Here is a 22,358-nt window from a genome sequence, read left to right on the forward strand (position 1 = left end):
TGGGCTCAGGCTGCGGGTCTAACTGGTTTTGTATGCAGGGGTGGTGCAAACGCAACAGCAGCTAATGGAGAGCTTATGCTTTGCCAGACATTCGTGCATGGAAGTGGTGCTAGAAGTAGAGAATGTGGCTGTCTGTTAGAATGCGTTTCTGTCTGCGCAGATGTGGAAAATAGTACAGACCTATATAATATGGCTACAGTGTAATATACTTTATTGGTGTGTAAGAAAATCCTTTATCAAAGGTTATAAAAAAAAGTTAAATATGAAGATTGCTGCAAAACTGCTTCTCAGATTTTGGTGTCATTTCAAGTCATTTCTGACAAAAAAATCTAGCAATTCTTCATGTGGGTAAACCCACAGTACTGCATACTGCAAATTTGTGTCTGCAGCTAGAAAGAGAAAAAATGGGTTGTTTTCCTTTGGGATATTTCAGAGTGCGAGCTCTGACGAGGCTTCCTTATAGTGCAAAATAGGCAAAATGATGAAATGGGCTTTGCTCACTCATCATCAGCTGCTTATTATTTCGTCAGTGTTTTATTTGCATGCCTTTGTTGGCCTTATTTTGACTCCATGGCATCAGTATAATTGATGCACAGGTTGATGGCTTTTGGATAAAATTCTATTTAATACACTGTCTACCCAGTTTAGGCGTGTCATATGTCAGTATTCTGGGTTATTGGTCAGTGCTTTTGAATTACTTTATTAGTATTTTATTTAGATGTCCCACTTTGTGTGAAATATGATGATAAAATAATATATGTGGCACCTCTAAGCAAATTTCGGTAGCCACATCTATAACAAGTTTCAGAGGATAGTTTGTATAAGACCAATGTTTGCATATTTCTGTATGACTATTTTGGGTGTCCAGGTGGCTTGGGACACTTACAGATATTTCCGGGTTCAGATCAGAAAGCTAATAATGCATGCATGTTATTTTTGCTTCACCATTTTTCCATGTTTCCTGTCTGGATGTCCACTGAAGATTACACAGTGTGGGCACAAATGTACCACATTTATCTTAATAATGTAAAATTGATTGTAATCTAAATTGGACAATATATTCATGAACATTACAGGGCTCCTACTGGATTCAAGACTCTTTACAGATTTGCTATAGATTAAAAAAGATGTTAATACTGCAACAAGACAGCACTAGAATTTATAGCATTTTTTTTTTTTTAATTTTTTGAGCTGTTAAACTGTTCCTCTTGTTTAGGTGGCTCAAGTTCCTGTGGAGGCTTGTGAGCAGTACAGTACATGTGCTGAGTGTCTGAGCTCTGGTGACCCACACTGTGGCTGGTGCGTCCTGTATAACATGTAAGTCCACTCACTTTATCTTCTCTCACAATCCCATACTCTCATCATAGCCCAGGGATTTAAAAGCACAAAATTACTGTATGTAGTCACATGATTTGTTGAGTTTAATATAACACAGTTATTGTACTCCATGGAGTTTGCCATTATCAACAGCTGGCAGGATGAATATAAAGCCAGGAAGTGGTTACTGGACAGTGTGATCCCTCCTAAATAGCGCTATTTGGGACAGCAGAAACTGCATGCCCACCAGATTTTATTGTCTGTCGCACAAGAGGAAAAGGGGTGTTTAATGGAGGAGGGAGGGATTAGCCTTACAGCCACAGCAGGTGTACCAGCTGCACCTCTACATACCCGGGGAACATTTTGGACCTGACGGAGCAGGCTTATCTCCTCCATCTTAATTATCTGACCCCAGGTTAGCTTGCATAATACCTCGATATGGAGCAAAGGGGATTCAGAAGATTAAAACCCTGTGTTTCTGAACCAGCCGTCGTGTTGAATCTGACCCCAGCCAGGGATTTACTGCTGTCATCATATGACGTCGTCATTTCAGCCAGCAATATCTTGATGGTGATCAGCATTATTTAAATTGCAGCTCTCTGCTTTATCAAACTGGGTGGGAAGAAGGAAAAAAAGTGCTTTTTAAAATCTAAATTACTTCATTAAACAGTTGTTTTTTTTCTCCCTGAGTACTGACTTTGTCTGAAAGTCCCATTAAACTGTTTATTTAAATTAATGCCTTACACTTATCAGTGAGTAGATAGGCTGCTGTTCCCTCAAGTAACCCAAAGTGAATCATGATCTCTCACACTGCAGAATGAGACTACTTTGTTTTTCTGTCTATTAAATCCAGATTGGGGTCTTTTTCAGCTGCCTGAATGACTCTCTCAGTGTGGCACATACACTGCTTTCAGGATCTCAGTTTCCTACCCCTGGCAGGGTGAACCAAAGAACCTATCTAACAGAGTGTGTGTGGGGGGGGCGTTTCTGAGCATGCAAAGAGCCTGAAGGAAACACGAACAAATGGTTCCATCAGACAAAACACGGTGGATAAAAGAGGGAAAAATAAAAGGCAATGAAAGACGGTCAGAGATGAAAGACGTTTTTTTTTCAGGAGCACTTCATCTGATGAGCGGTTAGAAGGTGACCGTCTACACTGCTGTGGCTGCGGTCCGCCTCAAGGAGCCAAGCCAGCAACAGCTGTCACCACGTTTCCAATGCACCTTTATATCGTGTTGTAATTACAGCAGAGGCCTCAGTGCTCTTTGAGCTCTTTCAGGAGGTGCCACCCCCTCAACAGCCTCTGAGAGTGGATTAAGTACCTTCTCCCCTTGCTGCATGTGTTACATGTTAAAAAGAAAGAGATGATGGTGTACAGTCAAAATGCTCTCTGGATTTGCTTTCTTAGTTCAACTTTACAGCACAGATACGCTTTATTAATTCTTTTTAAACAGTGTTTGTGTTTAAGTACAGCATAGAAACCGTACAGTCTGATAGATTCTCTCTGAGAGAAAACTGCTATAATGCTTCTATAAAAGATGGTAGTGTCAATATAATCTCTACATCAAATCCTACATTTCTAAAGCTGGCCAAAAAAAAAAAAAGATTTAAAGGTCCTTTCCACTTCTTGCCATTACTTAAAATATCTTTTTACTTTGCACTTCTCTCTTACGGGATTATTCTAAGGTCACAGTATGCTGCCAGCCCTTTCACTTTTACTTTTAATTGCCTGTTGGAGTCTGGGAGTTAAAGCTATTCTTCTATTGCTCAGTAATTTCCTCTGCGCAAAAAAAGCAAAGTGAAATGTTATAGAGACAACCAGCATGTTAAAGTCATTTATAGGAAATAAAAAGTAATTGGACACAATTGGAAATATTTTTAAATGCTATATAAAACTTAATTCATATCAACTCAGTCTATATCTGCTATATATTATATAATATGTCTGAAAAAGCAGATATGGATGGCTAAAGGTTTTATCTAAACTTGGATTTAGCCAAACTAGCAGCACTGGTTCTATGAATGGGAATTGGAGAGAGCTGGGTGATACGACAGAGAGGAGAAAGGTAGATATATTGTGTGCAGAAGACCAGGTGGAAGGGAAGCAAGGCCAGGAGCATTGGGAGTGGATTCAAGCTTTTTTTTATCATAGGAGAAATGGGGCTAATGAGGTAATCTTGAATAAATAGTGTTGTGGAAGTGAAGAAAGTGTCAGACAGGATCATGAATTTGAAGCTGGAAATCAAACAGGTGATGTTGAATGTTCTCAGTGCCTATGCCCCACAGGTTGGATGTCAGTTGGAAGAGAAATTCTGGAGTAAGTTGAATGAAGTGGTAGAGAGTGTCCCCAGAAGGAGAGATTGGTGATTGGTGCAGACCTCAATTAACATGTAGTTGAAGGGAACAAAGGTGATGAGGAGGTGTTGGGTAGCTATGGTGTTAAGAGAGGAGAGAAATGCAGTAGGAAAGATGATGGAAATAGTTGTGGTGAACACGTACAACAATAAGAGGGAGGAACATAAGGTGACATTAAAGAGTGGAGGAAGCTTCACATTGGTAAACTGGATTAAATGCTGGAAGCTGAAGAAGGAAGAAAGTTGAGTCCAGGAAGGAGTTGAGACAGGCTCTGGTGGGTAAGGAAGATTTGTCAGATGACCAGGAAAGTGCAGCTGTAGTGCTGAGGTCAAGAAGGTGTTTGGTGTGTTCAACAGACTCGGTGGTACAATGAGAAAGTGCAGAAAAGAAAGAGAGTGGTTAGCAAAGAAAATGTGGGACAGTCAGAAAAGTTGAAGAAAGTAGATAGGAGTACTGAGAGGCTAGGCATATGGCAAAGAGAGAGGTGGCAAAGGAAAAGTCGTATGTGAGGATAGATATTAAGGAAGGAAAAAAGACTTGTATTGACTTGGTAGAGAGACTGAGCTGGAAAGGATGTGCAGCAGGTTAGGGTGATCAAGGACAAAAAGGGAAATGTAACAAGTAAAGAGAGTGTTTAGAGATGTTGGAACCAGTACTTTGAATGTAGACCAATGTCGAAGATGAAGATGAAGATGTAGAAGATGAATGATTGTAGAAAATGACAGCAAGAGGGAGACAGCTGGAAGAAAGTTAGGAAGGAAGTGCAGAGGTAAGGACGAAGTGAGAGCAGCTTTGAAGAGGACGATGAGAGCAAAGGCAGTTGCAGTCCAAGCAGTCCAGATGACATACCTGTGAATATACAGAGATTTCTAGGAGGGAGGGCAGTGGACTTTTTGACCAGCTTGTTTAACACTATCATAGAGAGTGAGAGGATGGCTGAGGAATGAAGAAGAAGTGTACAGGTACTGTTTTTCAAGAAAAAAAGATTATGTGCAGAGCTATACTAACAACAGAGGAATAAAGGTGATGAGCCTTACCATGAGGATATGGGAAAGAGTTGTTGAAGCTAGGCCAAGAAGAGAGTTAATAACCAGTAGCAGCAGTATGGCAGAATGTCAGAGAAAGAGCATTAAAGATAGAATGTTTGGATTGAGAGTGTTGATGGACAACTATGAGAAGGCCAGAACGGGTTGCACTGTGCTTTTGTGGCTCTAGAGAAAGAATATAATAGGGTGCCAAGAGAGGAACTGTGGTAGTGCTTGAGGAAGTCAGAAGTAGCAGAGAACCATTCGAGGGTGGGTCAGGACATGGATGAGGAATGTGAAACAGTGGTGAGTTGTGAGGATTTTTAAGTGATAGAGATTGTGTTTAGAGGCAAAATTTAAAAAAATATGATTTCCCAAAAACTGTATATATCTCTTTTCTGCCTTCACTGAGCAGTTAAAGTACTTTGGCACTACAACCAAAATCTATTCACTTTAAGCACTTTTTATCTGTCAAACACACTCATGGTCTGATGGATGCTTCAGGCACCAATTGGGGATCAGTATCTTGCAGATCGGAGGAGCTGTGATACAAATCACTGACCCTCTGATTGGTGTATAATTAACTCTACCTTCTGAGCCGCAGCAGCCTGGTCTTTTAGGAGTGAAGTGCTGATTGACCAACAATAACATATAAAACTCAGTGAGATTCAACACTAAGCTCGACATTATTTAATACATTTTTACCTAGAACTTTCTGTTTCTCCACAGGTGTTCGAGAAGAGATCGGTGTCAACGGGCAGACGAAGCCTTCCACTTTGCGACAGACATTGACCGCTGTGTGAAGGTTATTGCTCACCCAGACAGCATCGCTGTATCAGCACATAGTGTCCCTGTGAGTCTGCTTATCATTCCGCCAATCACTGCAATGCCACTCCACTCACAATGCCAGTGTTTATGAGCAATCAGCAGGAGTATCCTTGTTCATCCACATGTACAGTAAGAATAAGCCCGGGAGAGAAGATTAGTTTTGTGAGATGTGAATTGAGACAGAAGGTCCCTGTAGGGCATCCACTATATTTACTTTGGTTTAAAAACATGTATTATGAGATTGGAGACAAATGTGAATGGGGGAGAGTTGTTATTGTAGCGTACTCTGTCTGCTCCTCTGATGCATCAGCCAAAAGGTTGATTACATTTTCTGAAAGCTCTATTTAGCTGCTCTTTCTCCAGTAGCCAAGAGCACAGAAGACATTAGGAGGTAAAAAAACATCATCTTAAAAGGACTCGTGGGACATTTGAGGCAATGTGCTTGTTTGTTTTATTCTTGAGTAATATAGGAGATGATCAACATCACTTGTGGGTAAATGTGCAGCTGGAGCCAGAAGCTGGTTACCTTAGCATTAAAACTGGAAAACGCCCAGTCAATAAAAATGCTATACATAAATCTCACTGAAACAAATCTTGAATAAGTCCAGCTTCTTTCCTCCTATATGCAGTCTTAGTGTTAAGTTATAAACTAACCATCTATCTGGGCATTTACTATACAGGTACAACAGAAGAATCTGTCTTTTCATCTAACTGTAGGCAAGAAAGAAAGAACAATGTGTGTGTGTTTGTGCGTATTTCCAAAATTGGCTTATTCTCAAACTAGATGTGATAAAATATACAGCTGAATCTGTTATATAGTGCTGACATCGCACTGTCAGACTGTTCCCCACCACTGTAAGTGTAGCAGTGTCTTAAATCTTTCCTGTCTACTTTCTTTTAGCTTCTACTTGAGGTGAACAATGTTCCAGACCTTTCTGCTGGTATTACTTGTTCATTTGGCCAGCAGGCTGAATTGGAGGGTCATGTGAAGGGGAACAGGGTTATGTGTCTTTCCCCAGCCGGAAAAGATGTTCCCCAAATACCAGAGGGACAAGGTGAGCTCAGATATCAGTGTATATTGTAAAAAAAATAGATGAAAAATAAACCTATAACCGATATTTAATGATGCCAACATCAGATGTAAGAATTAAAGTATCAATATTCTAGACTCTAACAAAAAGAGTCTGCTTTAAAGATTGGATCCCTTGCAGTTTTTGTTTAGCCAAAGATGTGGTGAGTACCAAGGAGCTGTAGAATTTCCTCTGAGCATTTAAAGTAATCCTTCAATTGAAGTTTGTGACAGAAGGTTTTCTCATGACAACAGCAATATGCCCTTCCAGGAATGCAGACACCAGGTGGCTCTTTACAGGAATGTGATAAAAGCATTAACTTTTTTTTTTTGCCTCACTTTGACCTTCTCTTTTCACTCATTGTTTTCATTCTTTCACCCATCCTTTTTGTCTCTCTCTCATCAACTCTCTTACATGTTTTTCCACTCCCTCTCGCTTTCCCTTCGCTCACCACGCTGCGTCTGCGTCCCTCTCTTTAAGACTGGGCTGGGGTAGAGCTTCGTCTGAATTCAAAGGAAACGGGTCAAATGGTCGCCAGCACGGAGGTGAAATTCTACAACTGCAGCACACATAAAATGTGAGTTCAGCTGCCCCTGCACCCACCAACCCACCATCCACCATCCACCCCACATCTTTGATTTGTTCAATAGATGGAAGAGCACGATTTAATTTAGAGCAATGATGTACTGATGCTACCAACCCTACTTAAGATCAGCCTGTTAGATAACCTTTGAGATCAATTTATCTGTCAGGTTTAATTTAAATCAACATGATGCATTTGCCATGGCCTGTTTGTTTCGACTCTGGTTTAACTAGCAGTTTGTGGGCTTACTGGTTGAAACTTTAAGTATCAGTTAACTATCATTGTCTGCCGCACACTCCTGTGAATTCAATACTGAATTCAATACTGTTCCACTCATCCTAGAAAATGTTTTAGGTCTACGAACTGGTATCCAATACAGCAAAAAACTATTAAAGCTGAAGCATTCATGATATACATCATGTACTAACTGCAGAGGATTTACCAGTAAGATCATAGTAAATTTGTCATTTATGACCCCCTGTCTTTGGACAAAAGACCCAGAGTTTATAAGGATTAAAGACTGCAAAACATGACAGGAGGACAGATCGTCGTTCTGCTCTTTGACAGAATCAGCAGTGTTTGGATCAGCCTTTTATATGGTTGTTTTCTTGGTCTTTGAATTACTGTTTTAACACCAGCTGATTGGAAAATAATTTGACAGTTAATCATTGTTTATTTTCTATTCCTTTTTTAAGCAAAAAAAACTTCAATCATTCTGAGGGTTCAGCTTTCTCAGTGTGAATTTCCTGCTTTCCTCTGTTTCATATCAAAGTACTTCTGAGTTTTGAACTGTCTGCGGTACAAAATAAGAGACAAAGGCACAACAAACTAAACAATTAATAGAGAGAATAATTGTTAGATTAAACGGTAATAAACTACAATTGTTTGTTGCAGCCCTTATACATATTAACACCTAGAAATGGCTTCACTCTAGACCAACAGTCCCTGACGGCTGCTTAAAAAGATAAGTACTAGATTCACACACCCCCTTTTGACTTCATCCCAAGGGGCCTTGCCAGAGAATTGTGTTTGCCTCCAATATTAGACATAAGATATTTTATATTTTTAGCCTTGCTCTGATGCTTGAGGGTAAGTAAAATAATTTAAAAGTACATTATTTAAATGTCATCCAATATAAGCCTACTAACTGGGCAGGGACGCAGTTTTGACTTTGAGCCATTATGCAAATGTCTGCTGTATTTATCATAACAGTAAAATATGACAAGAGTCTGTCTTTGTGAATAACAATTGCAAGCACTGCTACAAATGTGGATCTTATTAGGATGAAAGCCAATTAGCAGCATTTGTCAGCTTTAAAAGAAGTTAGCAAACACTTTATAAGTTTTCACAGCAACATTAACAAAACTCCAAATAAGGAAAATTTAATTAATTACTTTAAAGAACTTAAACATACAATGTGTGCTTTTTAAAAATCTACTTCAAGTAAGTCACACATCATGAGCCAACACATGCTTTTTTTTTGAGGTTTTAATTGATGTGCTTAAACATAGGCTTCACTTAACTGAACGGTGAATTACACCCAGCCATGAGTGACAAAAGCTAGCCTCTGTATCCACTTTGGGAGGAAACATTTGACTGATGGAGTATTTATAGTAAACCCAGAAAATTAGCCCACATGCCACTTATTCACAATGCTCTTTGACTGTGACATAAACGCTGCAATATAACCATATTAAGCCATTAGAAGAAAACAGTTGGAAGCTCATCACATCCGCCCCACCCCAGTACGGCCTCCATTAGCTGCAGGGTGACCCTGTATACTCCTGTGATTAATATTTCAGACCAAACACACTCCTAACCCAGCACCTCTTTCTCCCCCTCTACCTCCGCTACCACCATCACCTCACCACCACATCACCCTCCATAATTAATTATCCAGTGTTTGCAGCACCCTGCCAGTCCAGCTCTATTAATGCGCAACCCCCCGAATTTCATTCTAACACATGCACCCACAAGCACACATTTTTATGTCCATACTGGCCCTGGGCAGCTAATTAATATCAAATTTTAATGAAGCTGCTCTACATTTATTGGCATTTGTAACTCACTATGAGCTGCAGTGTTGGAGCTCTACTAGTGTTTTTATAGTTTTCTCATGGCTGCATCTCATTCAGCGGGACAATTTAGGATTAACAGACTGTGATAATGCATGGATCCTCTTCCTACACTCTGGTAGAACTTAATTAGAGGCAGGAAAGTCAACAACCTCCCCAACAGGAAAAGAGGACAGACCCTAATCAGAATCTTCACAATTGCTTTATTGGTTTATGAACAGCTGTGTATCGTTCATCTCTGCTGTATTAGCACTGCTTCCATGTTTGTTGACCAAAATGTGATTAAATCTCGTTGGATAGATTCCACAACCTTAATCCACAACTGACCGCTTGTTGTAGGTGACTGAATCCAAGCCAGAGCTTTTGCACAATTCTACCCATGAAACATTCGGTTATTTCCATTCTGATTTTGTACACAATCCTGAGAAGATTGGCATACTGTTAACTGCAAACAACATAATAAAATGAAAAGCTGTAGTAGTCAAATTTAGATGTATTAAGGACACTGTGTCCTTGATACTAGTGTACATCATTTTTTATATTCCTAGAATGACTGTTTATGCTTTAACTAACAGTGACATGTGAACGGTTTCTCTCCTACCAATATTTCAAGCTGAAAGTAATGCTTTGTTACGCACAAACAAAAAAATTCACATTCATGCTGCCTGAGGACATCTTCATAAAAGAGAGTGTCAAGATAAATTCAGCACAATCCTTCATTAGTCTCCCGTCTGCAGTCCTTTAAGAAGTCTGAGAAAGGGAACATGCAGATGATGGGCAGGGTTTCCAGTCTGTGTAAATGCGGTAGTGTTGCATGGCACACTTAGTGAACAGTCTGTCATAATGTGTTCATTTTGTCCTGCAGGTGTCTGTCCTGTGTAAACAGCACTTTTCGCTGTCACTGGTGTAAATACCGCAACCTGTGCACGCACGACCCAAGCAGCTGTTCTTTCCAGGAGGGCAGAGTCAACGCCTCAGAGGTACTTTCATAGAAATACTAGAGCAGATTGAAGTCTTGCTTTCAGGAACACAATTTCTCTGATGATATATGACACTTTTGCCTTAAAGATAGAAATCCAAGTAAACAAAAACACATTCTCTGCAAAGAATCATTAGGATAAAAACCTTACAGCCACACCAGTGGCCTTGCAGAGCCATAGGGGGAGAAGGATGGTTCGATCAGCACCATAACATGCTCATTTTAGCAAAAATCATCTTCCACTTAGCTTTTTGCATATTAACGGTCAGCACTAAGAGAATTTCATTAGTTTTCCAAGTGTTTAGTCATAAACCAAAGTGCTATTCACATTAAAAACAGATGAAAGCTGTAGATGACAGAATTAAAAAAATTGTGAATACTTTTTTTCATAATGAATACTTTGAATCATTTTTTGTCAAATGTCATGATAATTGGTCTTTCAGGAACTTTAGTATAAATATGTATACAAATATTTTTGCCAATCCATCCTGGAGGATGTTATATATTTTAGCTGATTAGAGGAAACTGTGTACTACTAGTGATATTAGAAGAAAACTCAGAGGTTTACCAAAGACTGTGTTATCCTTACTAATCATGCAGCAGTTTAATGGCAGTTCGTCAATATGTTGTGAAAATATTTCAGCAAAGAGCCACCTGTCCATACAATTCCTAGTAATAATATAGATAATTAAATGCCTAATAGAGTAGAAAACAGGGTTGTACTTGATATGTGAACGTAAACAGGTGAGATTTGAACTCTGGAATAGAGTCTAGCTGATATAGCTGAAGAGGTAGTGAGTTCCTACATATCAATCAACTTTACTGTAGAAAAATGATGCACCATGTGAATGCAAAGTCTATTTGGATTAGTGATTTCTTTGCCCCACTAATCCCTGAGTCATATTACAGATTCATATGGATTATGTCATATTAGGCTACATACAACAAAACAAACAGATGTACATGCAAACCAACATAGACTAGTGTACAGAAACTATAATGTGTGTGTTTTAGATACACAGCTCAATCTGTCATAAGGAAGCTAACTTTGAAAATATCATAAATGCTACCTGTTTAATATTGAGGCAGTTGATACGTATTTACTGTAAAAAGTAAAATTGCAGTTCTTCGCATGTTCCTTTCACAGGCATGTCCTCAGCTTCTTAACTCTGGAGAAATTCTCATTCCGGCTGGTGAGGTTCGACCCATTACCCTGAGGGCCCGGAACCTTCCTCAGCCACAGTCGGGCCAGCGGGGCTATGAGTGTGTGGTGAATGTGCAGGGTGTCAGCCACCGTGTCACGGCGCTCCGCTTCAACAGCACCAGTGTGCAGTGCCAGAACAGCTCGGTATGACCTCAAACACTCCCAGCGGGAGTCTCACAGCTGTCAAATGAGGCAGACGGCTTGGATGCTGTGTAGGCAAGGTACATAGGGTATATCAGCATCAGTGAATACCGCCTGAAGTGTCAAGCACACCGAGGCAAAAGTAGAGGAAAGGGAAAGTGATAAGGAATTGTGAAAAGCATGTAAGAGAAAGAAGGGGAGTAACAGGGAAGTAACGAAGGAGAGAAGGGAAAATTGTTGCATGGTTAAAAACGAAATACACCACAACTATACGACTGTATCTCAAAACCGTATCTCAGTTTGAACGGCATAAGTTATGGAGGAGCACAGGATATTTCTTGCACAATTTTTTACACAATACAAATCACAGGCTAAATTTCAATGGAAAAGCACACCTTGGCACTCTGTGACAATGAATGAAAAGGCCATTTTTCTTCAGATGTGGATGATCGGCCACCCCAGCCTGGGTTTGCGTCCCTACATGTCAAAGAGTAGAGGAGCAGACAACCATGGCAGAAATGACAGATGGTTAAAAGCATTGTCTCGCTGCTGCCCTTTCATCCCCTCATTTTCCCTACTCTGTCTCTCTCCATCTTTTTTATACTCTGTGCCCTGTCTCCCTTTGAATTCCCCTCTCCCCCCTATTCTGAACACTCTCTTACTTTTGGTTTCTGCTTTTCAGTACATGTACGAGGGTGTGAAGATCAGTGACCTGGCAGTGGACCTCTCCATTGTATGGAACGGCAATTTCATCATTGACAATCCAGAGAAGATTAAAGGTGCCTCTGTCATCTATCACTGCCATACCAGAGAAGTGTAAAACACTCAATCTACAGGGTATAGATGGGTCATAGAAAGCACTTGAAGGCTCCTGAAGGGCCTTGAGAGAAAGTTCACAATAGCAGGGAGTGTTATCAAAGAGCACCCAATCACTTGTACACCTGAAGGGGTGAAGGATGATTTTTCATATTTGCTCAGCTTGGCTCTTACTGCTGCTTTTGGTTTCTTGTCCATCATCCTGCACGGAAAGGTGCTTGTCAGCTGTCATGGTGTGTGGTACATTAAATACATCCCCATTGACCAAAATATATGCATGCCATGAATTTTAACAGGCCTTGCTGTTATTTAAGGAAGTTCATTTACATGGGCATAAATAAAGGTTACTTACTGGAAAGGATGTAAAAGGCAAACTTCAAAGAAGGGTTTATTGGATTACTCATGATCTTTTTCTTAATCCTTGAAATAGGCCATGTGCATAAACATGCCTTATTAAATTATTTTTATTGAATACACATGATGACTTTGCAGTTATTTGTGGCGATGACAGTGAAAACCAACTGTTTGAGTTTGTGTTCTCTTTTGTTATTTCATAAAATTTTTTAGTTTACCAAATTGCACTCCCTGCTGGTCTAAATTTTGGTGCGTGTACAGTATATTTTATAGGTTTTCATATATTACAGTATTGTTACACTTGTGTCTCTGTTATCCTACAGTGCATCTCTACAAATGCAGTGCCCTACGGGACAGCTGTGGCATGTGTCTGCGGGCAGAGAGGAAGTTCCAGTGTGGCTGGTGTAGCGGTGAGGGCCGGTGCACCATGAAGCAGCACTGTCCTCCCATTTCCCCTTACGCTAGCCGCTGGCTGGATCTTTCTGCCAGGAATGTCAAATGCACCAACCCACGCATTACGGAGGTCTGTGGCTCATTAGTGCACTTGGGTTGTCTGTTGCTGAGTCATCCTATTGAGCCATCAAGTTTAAGCATATGGTGAATTCAAATAATGCAAACACAGCTAAGTAATTAATTAAGTGGTTAGCTAAGAAGGACGTTAGTTTAGAAGTGGTTTCTGGGACCTGGGTACAAATTTGTAGTAGTTGTGTGCTAAGATCCAGCAATTTATAAGTAAATGTTCTATTTAATTTCTTTTTAAAATTCAAAGGAAAGAGAGAAAACAACTCATTGCATTAAAATAACTCCATCACTATCATGTTTGAAAACATGTCTGTCAGAGAAACTGAGTTGAACCAGGTTATTATAGTGGATAAAATACCTGATTTTGCTTCTATTTGCCAATACAGCAAGCGAGACATAGAGAAACAGGTTGATAGACTTTAGAGCAAGAAAAAAAGTCTAACTCTGTTCGAAGATTTTGAGAAGTTACTTTCCGAAATCACATCTTTTATCTGTACATAATACTATCCGAAAACCACATGCCAGACATCTTTTTAACAAATACAAGTAGCTCATACTGTACATATCAATAACTAACTCTAATTTTCTCTGTGGCCAACTTCCAGTTTTTCTTCCAAGTGCTTGTTTACCTGAGCCTATCTTACATTTTGTTCCACACCAGCTGAATACCCTAAGTGCTTGACAGCTAAACGTATTCAGTCTGTTTAGAAAGTGATGATGGATCTTTTATGTCACAAACTCCTGTTCATTCTCTTGAATGAGGCGCAGTGGGTCAGGCACAGAGATGCAAGGCTCTTCCACTTCAAAGAGCCGGGAGCCTTTGATGTTCCTGTCACATTATTGGGGTTTTTGAAGGAGCTGCAGCTGAATGAATCAACTACTGAGCGCTGCTTGGGAGTGGAGGGAGTGTTGCTCCGGCATTGCTCCTGTTCTGTTCTGTAGGTCCAAAGGTTTCCTGCTGGGATGGTTAACTTGACACTGGAAAGGGCTGTGAATAGGTTTTCTCAAGGCTTTGTTATTCACTGCATTATTCATTAAAGTTTTCTTGGAATTATGGTGGATTTCAAGGTTTTCTGAAGAGACCCAGTTGCTATGAAAGCTGAGCATTTCACACACAGACTTATGGTATATTTACTTAATATTTGCTTCCCAAGAATAAAGAAAGGCTACACAGATCCAGTTTTAAGTTTTTAAAGTGTGATTCTACTATTCCACATATTATAGGACAATATTTCTTGATCAAAATAGTCAAAAGCCTATATTTTAAGGCAGTGCTCAAAGCCAAATTTTTAGTAAGAACTTAAAGTGTTTGCATTTTATGATAATTGAAATTCTTTTGGGTTTGGCCAAGTTTAACTCTCTTTATAGCATCTTTTTTTCCAGTATGGAAGTGCACATTATTTATGTGGAAAAAAATATACAAGAATTATTCAAAAAAAATATGTCCAAGAATAAAGCTTTATAATATTTATTTAATTTATTTAATTCCTCTCTTCTATGTAGGTGAACCCAGTTGCTGGACCTTTGGAAGGGGGCACCCTGGTGACAATCCAGGGCTTGAACCTTGGTCTATCCTTCTCTGAGCTGGTTGGTAACGTGGAAGTGGCAGGAGTGCAGTGCACACCACAGGAGGAGGGATACATCACTGCAGAACAGTAAGAGAAACTCCTCCCCTCCAGTACTAATAAATAGTATTGATATAGTACTATTAAATAAATGCGTGCACTCTCCCTATCTCCTTCTTTCTACATATTTTTTTTCCCCATAAAGACACTAGCACATTCTGAATAAGCTGGATACTCTGTGATGCCTCATCAGGTTGTAGGATTGTGCATGGGTCTTTGTATTGCTCTGGTGCAGTCAGAGCCAAAGGAAGAGACAGTCTTTGTGTCATTGTCGTTATAAGGCTGTCGGCACAGCTGTAATTGAAATGCGTTGCATGTCGCTGACTGGAGGGACAATCTGTTAGCCATGTGTTTCTCTCACAGCCATGTAATGCAATTGGGCTCAGGCTGCAGGGACTTTATTTATATCCTTCTAAAGAAGGGGGGGTAAAAAAAGGGAAAAAAAACATGCCAGCAGAAAATTGGAAAACTCACGTGATGTATGAATAGAAGGGCTGGGCAGGGACGATTCATTGGGTGCTCTTATTGTATCGCAGGACAAGTTTCTTGTGCAGAGCTGTGCATTTGGCAGGGCCATTCATTTGGCACAAACAGTGCTTTAAAACATGGCATTACAGCTGTTACTACCATTAATTTCAGCGTGGGGTCAGTTGCTATAATGACTTATTCATGGCGTACTTTATCTTATTGACCTGACAGGCAATACTGATTTATTGAAGAATCCACTATGTTGTCATGGTAACCGGAGGTAATGGTGGGTGGCAATCGTGCTGGAGATGGGGAGGGGTGTAGTTTATCATTTGAGTTATACTGCTGTTATAGGTTTCCCATTCAGAAGAAAGATGGGCTTCTGTATTGACCCACAACTTCCATGAAAGTCTACCTCAATCACACCGGCCATCTTCCGGCAGTGCACTTCATAACAAATGCGATGCAGTGCAGTGATTCTTCTGTGTGTATGCCTGGATGCTGCTATTACTATTATGCACGATGCCTGTGTTTTTGTGCACCCACATACATATTTAGTTTTTTTACTTTTTTGTCTTGAAAGGATTGTGTGTGAGATGGCTGCAGCTCCTGAAGAAAGTACTCCAGGTCCAGTTATGCTGTGTGTTGGCGAATGTAGACCAGAGCTACGAGCACAGTCTTCCCAGCTCTACTCCTTTGTGGTAACTCTGACACTGAAACACGTGTAACTTGTCCACTTTTTCCATAATAAACGCGAAGTGTTTGTATGATTGTAGGTAAAAGCTAACCAGTTCGATCGGTTCAGGCAACTGCAATCATCAACTGACAAGGAAGAGAATAAGACTCTCAATGCATTTTAAGTGCAGCACAGACTGTGCACAAGACAGTTTCAAAAATAATTAGGAATGACTTTTCAACTGTGGTATTTTTGTTAGTGGCTGATGAAAACAATGTTCTGGTTTATTGCACCTTATCCCAAAGAGGGCTCTGTTTCTGAGCATGTGGTGTAGTATTACTCGTTTTTAAAATAATTATAGCCTTGATAGTCAATAAATTATTAGACCTTGGTCTACCTTTTATAACAATTTTGCTCTTAACTTTTTAGTTCTACAGAGACTTACTGAGCCAAGGCTGGAAGAACAGGGTTTATCAGAATCACACAGTTAATAAGACATATTGTATTCTGCGTTGGCACGTATGCTAAATGAAACATGAATGATTTTCTTTTTCTTCCAAAGACCCCTGCAATGTTGGCACTGACTCCAGGCCGAGGACCTGAATCTGGGGGCACCAAGGTCACTGTAGTCGGGGAGAATCTAGGAGCTGGCAGTACTGTTAATGTGTACTTTGGTAATCAGACATGTGAGCTATACAGGTGAGTAATATAACCCCTTGACATCATCTTAATCTCACATTAAAAATGATTCCTGACTCACAAGCACTAAATTTAGATTGCCTCTGCACAATATTAAAGATTTAGCCTTCACTAATATCAATTAAAAACTGTATGAGGTCACTCTTTTAAAAAAGCACACCTTTGATACAATTATGTGTCTGTGCGTTAAATTAAAAGTCTTTGATAATTAGTGAGGAGATGATGAAACTCACTGTAGTAAGTTTTGTTCTCTGTGTATTTATAGATATCTATTTAAAGTTCAAAATGCCTCACATTGTAGCAGTCAGGTGGGTGAGGCAAGGAAGCCATTAATTTGAGCACCCTCTAATTACAGTGTTCCATCCCTAATGTGTCTGTAACGAGGAAGAGATGGGACAGACTATAATGAATCCTCTCCTCTCACCGTAATGCGCATGGCTCATAGTGACGTGAAGTCTGCCACTGCAGCACTGAGTGGGCAGTCACAATCAAAGGCATGAATAAATCTCTCTTTTGGTAATCTCAACAGGAGGACCAAGTCGGAGATTGTGTGCTTCTCTGCTCCATCGGTGACTGGAGCGGGGCCAGTGCAAGTCAGTTTGAGTGTTGACCGTGCCAAGGTTCCTGGAAGTCTGACCTTTGAGTACATAGAAGACCCCACAGTACAGCGCATTGAGCCCCTGTGGAGCATTACCAGGTAACATAAAAAAATTAAGTACTGAATAAACGCTGTTACTAGCCTAATCATAGGAACGTGTCACAATTTAAAAAGTGCAAATGATCTCATCTTGCAAGTGACAGTTTTCATGTTGCAAAATGTGTTGCAGATGATGCATGTGTGAAAGAGGACTTCATGCACTTCATGTTTAACTGTTTTCTGTCATAAATATCCAATACTTCATTTAGATTAAATCAACACCCACACACAAGTTGTGAATCTATGTGTAAAGTCAGTGGCACAGAAAAACTTGTACTATGTGTGATTCACTTTTCTCAAAAAATGGGTACAATTCCCATAAAGTTTCCTTTTTACGAAGCCTATAATGTTCAGTTTTTATTGATGCTGTCACAGAGGTGTTAATTTAATTATATGGACCGTGGTAACAGTAATAGTTTTGTGCTGGTTTATACCGAGAGCCGTTTCGAATGTTCTGGCCCCCTCATGCACGTAACCTGAAAGGATAGAAAAATAAAAACACTTCTCAACATAAAGAAGTCCAAGACAACAACACAATATTATGAAATACAGATGTTGTTCCAGGACTGCACTGCACAGATAAGCTTCAGTGTTCATTGACTAAAGCCCAATCCCTCTTGGCCCATCACTTGGCCCTAGTCCTCCCATTTCTTTTGGCAATGGAGGAGTAGTGGTCCTTTAGTCCTCTAACCAGGGCGTAGAGGACAATTTAGACAGCTAGAGAACAGCTACCCTTTTAATACCCAAAGAAACAGGGCACCCTACATTATTTGTTAAAACTAATCATTTCTGACCAAAGTAATGTGGCATTGGCTTTCTTTGTCAAGAAGCAGGTAATTTAGGTGTTAAGCTCCATTTACTCCTATATATTGAGAATTATCTCACAAACAACTCCTCCGTGAATTGAAGCCAGTTTCGGTACAATGGGATTAATAATACAGCTCTTCATAGAAAGTCTCCCAGGAAATCTGAGAGTTTGGTAATACTGTCAGGGTTGCAGAGATATTATCAAGTCACTAGCCACAACATTGTTATCTATATAAACAATCATAGTCGAAAACCCCCCCCAAACAAACCATCTTTGACTCAAATATTCACGATTCTACATGAATGAGTTCTATGCAGTTAATATTACATAATGAACCTGCTACATGAACATTTGTATCGCAGTTGAAGGGTGCACTACCTGGACTCTGCTAAATAAAAGATGGCACTTAATTTGAGTTAGGGTGGGATTACTCGGCACTACGTCCCTGCAGATTAGACTTCAGAGAGACACCCTGGCCCTCAGCCTAGTGACAGGAGGAGCTTTGTGGAGCTGCAATCAAGAGCCCTCATCATGAATCTGCATTCCCACTATGAGGCACTACAAGCTTAGGTAGCCTTTGAAGTGTGAGAAGAGAAGGATTGGCACTCTGTCAGGCTGACTCGACTGACCAGTTTTTTTAAGCATTTTTCCACCTCTCCTGTATTTTGACCTCTTTGTCTCACTTTTCCGACTTTCTACTTCCACATTTTTCTAAGCTCGCACTGCAGTTCAGGTTATTCAGAGATTAGAGCGTGTTGTTTATTTTAATCACATCTAGCGCAGATATGTAAACAAGCAGCACCTGTATTCGTGCTATGCCAGTCTCGCAGTTATGGATGAATATAAAATAGCAGCCAGCTGGTTCTCCGTTTGATCTGTCCAATAACAAAGCCTGAGCTACCATCCCAGCTATACCTCCTCAAGCCTGCATTAATGCAGGTTTTCTGGGAAATGTTTAAAAACACCGATGTCTCTGTGGTTATCATTCTAATTTAAATCATGATGAAAAAGCAGCAGCATTTCAGCAGGTTGCTTTGAGAGCATTGTGCACGTATGTGCTTGTTTGAACAATAAATATGTATTTCTTTCCTCTAAACAGTGGACACACCACTCTGACCGTGACTGGCACCAATCTGGATGTAGTTCAGGAACCACGCGTCAGAGTCAAATATGCTGGACATGAATCTGTCAATGTGAGTGTAAAAACTGCTGATTTATAGTTATATTTAGTTTGTAAAAAGCATACATCAATAAATTTACTCTAAATCTGTGATTTGTTATGATTGTATTTAGACAGATTCAGTGCTGTAGTATAATCATTTTTATAATGTGATTGAAGAGGAAGAGGTTTGGGGAGGAAAAAAGAAGTGAGAACAGGTTTACATAAAGGATCATTCCAAAAGAAGATTTAAAAAATGATATGGATGAACAACTCACTTTTGGAGGTGATTTATGGAGCTAATTCTGCTCGCCTGAACTGCTCAGGCAGGTCGCTCAAAGTGATTGATTGTTATAAAGTGTTGGGACCCTGTTGGCAAAAGACCAGGGTCCTTTGGGAGCAAGTTTTCCACTTCTTACTAGTCATGGATTTGCTTTAGGACTGCACCCTGGCAGAAAAGATAACTATTGCCGAGATGCCAGAGAGAGAATGATGGCATTGCACGAATGTAAGAGAAAACAAGGAACTTCAGTTTTTGTGTTTGATAAATTAGGGTGTTTTTATGTGGAACATGTTGTATGTGAGAAGTTTGCCCAGAGCCAATTAAATGATGTGTTAACGATGCCAGCCCAAATTTTCAGCCAGTCAATTAAAGCTGCATGTTCGACAGTGTTACTGGCAAAGCTGAGATCTGAAGGGATTAAAGTTGAACTTTAACCCGAAACGGCTGCTAGAAAAGGGTCACTGGTGAATTTAATGAGGGCAGCATCTTTATCACACATATCTCGAAAACATAACTGGAATTACTTGAAAATGTTAAGAATCACAAAAGCATTTAATTTACTTCAAATAGCTTTCTGTGCAAAACTAGATCTGACTAAAGCTAACTAGAAACTGGTGTCAAGCTGGTGAAATTTAAAGGGACAGCTCATTTTTAAAGGAGACTTTGAAGAAGTATAGGGGCGAAAAAGCCCACAGAATTGCACTCTAGTAATCGAGTGATTGGCTTAATATGAAACAGATTCTAGTAGATATTATTCTGTTAATATGCAAGTTGAATAGGATTTTAAAGGGTCTAACATCTGGATGTTCGAAATAACAGGATAGTTATTAGTAGTATAACATTTGGGCACGAAGTGAGACATCTGTTCAGATCTATTTAGCAAAAATGGTTCCTACATATATAAAACCTACAAGTGTTGCTTCATTAACTGCTGTACTTAATTTCCTTTGAGGTTAAATGAATAATTACTGGAAGATATAAAACTTGTATATCATAATACGTACAGTCTGGCTGCTGTAATATTTCCACTCACTACGTTGTCAGGTTGTGGATAATGTGGTGTAACTTAAAAAACCTGATCTGATTCTTCTCCAGGTGTGCAAAGTTCTGAACACAACCACCATCAGCTGCTTCGCTCCATCTCTGAAGGTGGAGTACACCACAGACCATGAGACAGTGAAACATGTGGATGAGTTTGGATTTGTCTTCAACAATGTCCAAGCTCTGCTCACCTATAACAACACAAGCTTTGTCTACTACCCCAACCCTTACCTGGAGCCCCTCAGCCTTTCGGGTGTTTTGGAGCAGAAACCTGGAGCTCCCATCATACTCAAAGTAAGTTGATGGAGAGCTTCCCAGAAATGAGTCTAGTTTCAGTTCCCATTTCAGAGTAAGGCAAAACCTTAAAAACAGTAAGTGGCTTTCATAACAGCATTTGTTTTATCTTCAGTACACATAACCCAATGTAATTCTATCCTTATGCTCAGTGCTATAAATAGTCTGTTGCTTGATTCAGTGATCAAAAAAATCTTATCCCATTTGATCAGATTTTATTTCTTCCACACACATCAACCCCTCTGTTTCCCCATTAATTTTTATGCCTTTTTAATAAATATTTCAGACCACGGTGGACATAACTGCTGACTTTTTCTGTCTGATGTTCTTCTCCCTGTGAACTCAAATGCTTCCTGTCAAAGAACGGACAACACTTCTTTTGTATTTTTTAAAATAAATTTTTTTCTGCCTTACTTTTCTTCCCTTTAGTTTCATGTGCCACTGCAAGGAAGTTAAATCTTTAGCTGCATTTGCCAAGAGAGAACAGCATGGCATATTGGTTTGTGTCTTGAAGTAATCTGCCTTTGTTAGCTAAAATAATTTAGCAGCTTTCTTGCAAAAAAAAAATAGACTCTGTGGCAGTCCGCAGTGCAGTACAGAAAATGACAGAAAGCCTTCTTCGCAAGACAAAAGCCAAGGCAAAGGGATGTGATCAGTGCTGTTTGTTTTGTCTCTCAGCAAGAATATGCAAAAACTACCCAAGCTGAATTTCATAAAACTTGGTGGAAAGGTGCAGAATGGGGACCAGAAAAACCAATTAACTTTTGGTTCTTTGCAAACTTGCAAAGTAGCGCCTAGGCCCTGGCAGGTGATGTGCTCTGTGAATGCCCTTATAGCTGTTTACACTAACTCCACTGATGCATAAACATTGAATGATGCTAAAGCATACTATTTTTCTGGTGAACAGTTGCTTGTCTGGTCAAATAGTTCATGCACAGAATCGTGTTTTTAATTGGATCTCTTAGATCAAACAAATATTGTTTTTTTAAGATTCTCAGTACAGAGTTTAGGTTTAATGTTTGAGCTGTTTGGTCTTAAAATGTGAAATGTGCTTGATATATTTAAATTTTATATTATATGTTGCAGGGACGTAACCTGGTGCCATCTGCATCTGGTGGAGCTAGGCTCAACTACACGGTGCTGATCGGGGATACACCTTGTTCTCTTACTGTGTCGGACACTCAGTTACTCTGTGAGCCACCAAACCTCACCGGGCAACACAAAGTCCTGGTCAGTTTCAACTCTGTGCCTATCCGGCAATTCTGTCTGTCTGTCCATCTGTTTCCCTGTCTGCATGAATGTGGGTCACTCTCTGCAGGTCAGTGCTTGTCTGTATTTG

General features: G+C 39.9%; 1 protein-coding gene across 1 annotated transcript in view; it reads left to right on the plus strand.

The window, feature by feature from the left end:
• Positions 1-22,358, plus strand: part of LOC120717805 (plexin-A2-like) — an 84,192-nt gene that overhangs the window by 44,674 nt on the left and 17,160 nt on the right. Inside the window, exons 5-19 of the mRNA XM_040006058.1 lie at positions 1,217-1,317; positions 5,427-5,550; positions 6,427-6,580; positions 7,076-7,172; positions 10,119-10,233; positions 11,380-11,580; positions 12,260-12,356; positions 13,071-13,270; positions 14,773-14,924; positions 15,946-16,063; positions 16,601-16,737; positions 17,267-17,434; positions 19,342-19,435; positions 20,780-21,019; positions 22,106-22,249. Coding sequence (XP_039861992.1) covers positions 1,217-1,317; positions 5,427-5,550; positions 6,427-6,580; positions 7,076-7,172; positions 10,119-10,233; positions 11,380-11,580; positions 12,260-12,356; positions 13,071-13,270; positions 14,773-14,924; positions 15,946-16,063; positions 16,601-16,737; positions 17,267-17,434; positions 19,342-19,435; positions 20,780-21,019; positions 22,106-22,249 — 2,142 coding nt within the window. The remainder of the gene's footprint in view (positions 1-1,216; positions 1,318-5,426; positions 5,551-6,426; positions 6,581-7,075; positions 7,173-10,118; positions 10,234-11,379; positions 11,581-12,259; positions 12,357-13,070; positions 13,271-14,772; positions 14,925-15,945; positions 16,064-16,600; positions 16,738-17,266; positions 17,435-19,341; positions 19,436-20,779; positions 21,020-22,105; positions 22,250-22,358) is intronic.

This window comes from Simochromis diagramma, unplaced genomic scaffold (genome assembly GCF_900408965.1).
Source record: "Simochromis diagramma unplaced genomic scaffold, fSimDia1.1 OVJJ01000320.1, whole genome shotgun sequence".
Classification (NCBI taxonomy): Eukaryota; Metazoa; Chordata; class Actinopteri; order Cichliformes; family Cichlidae; genus Simochromis; species Simochromis diagramma.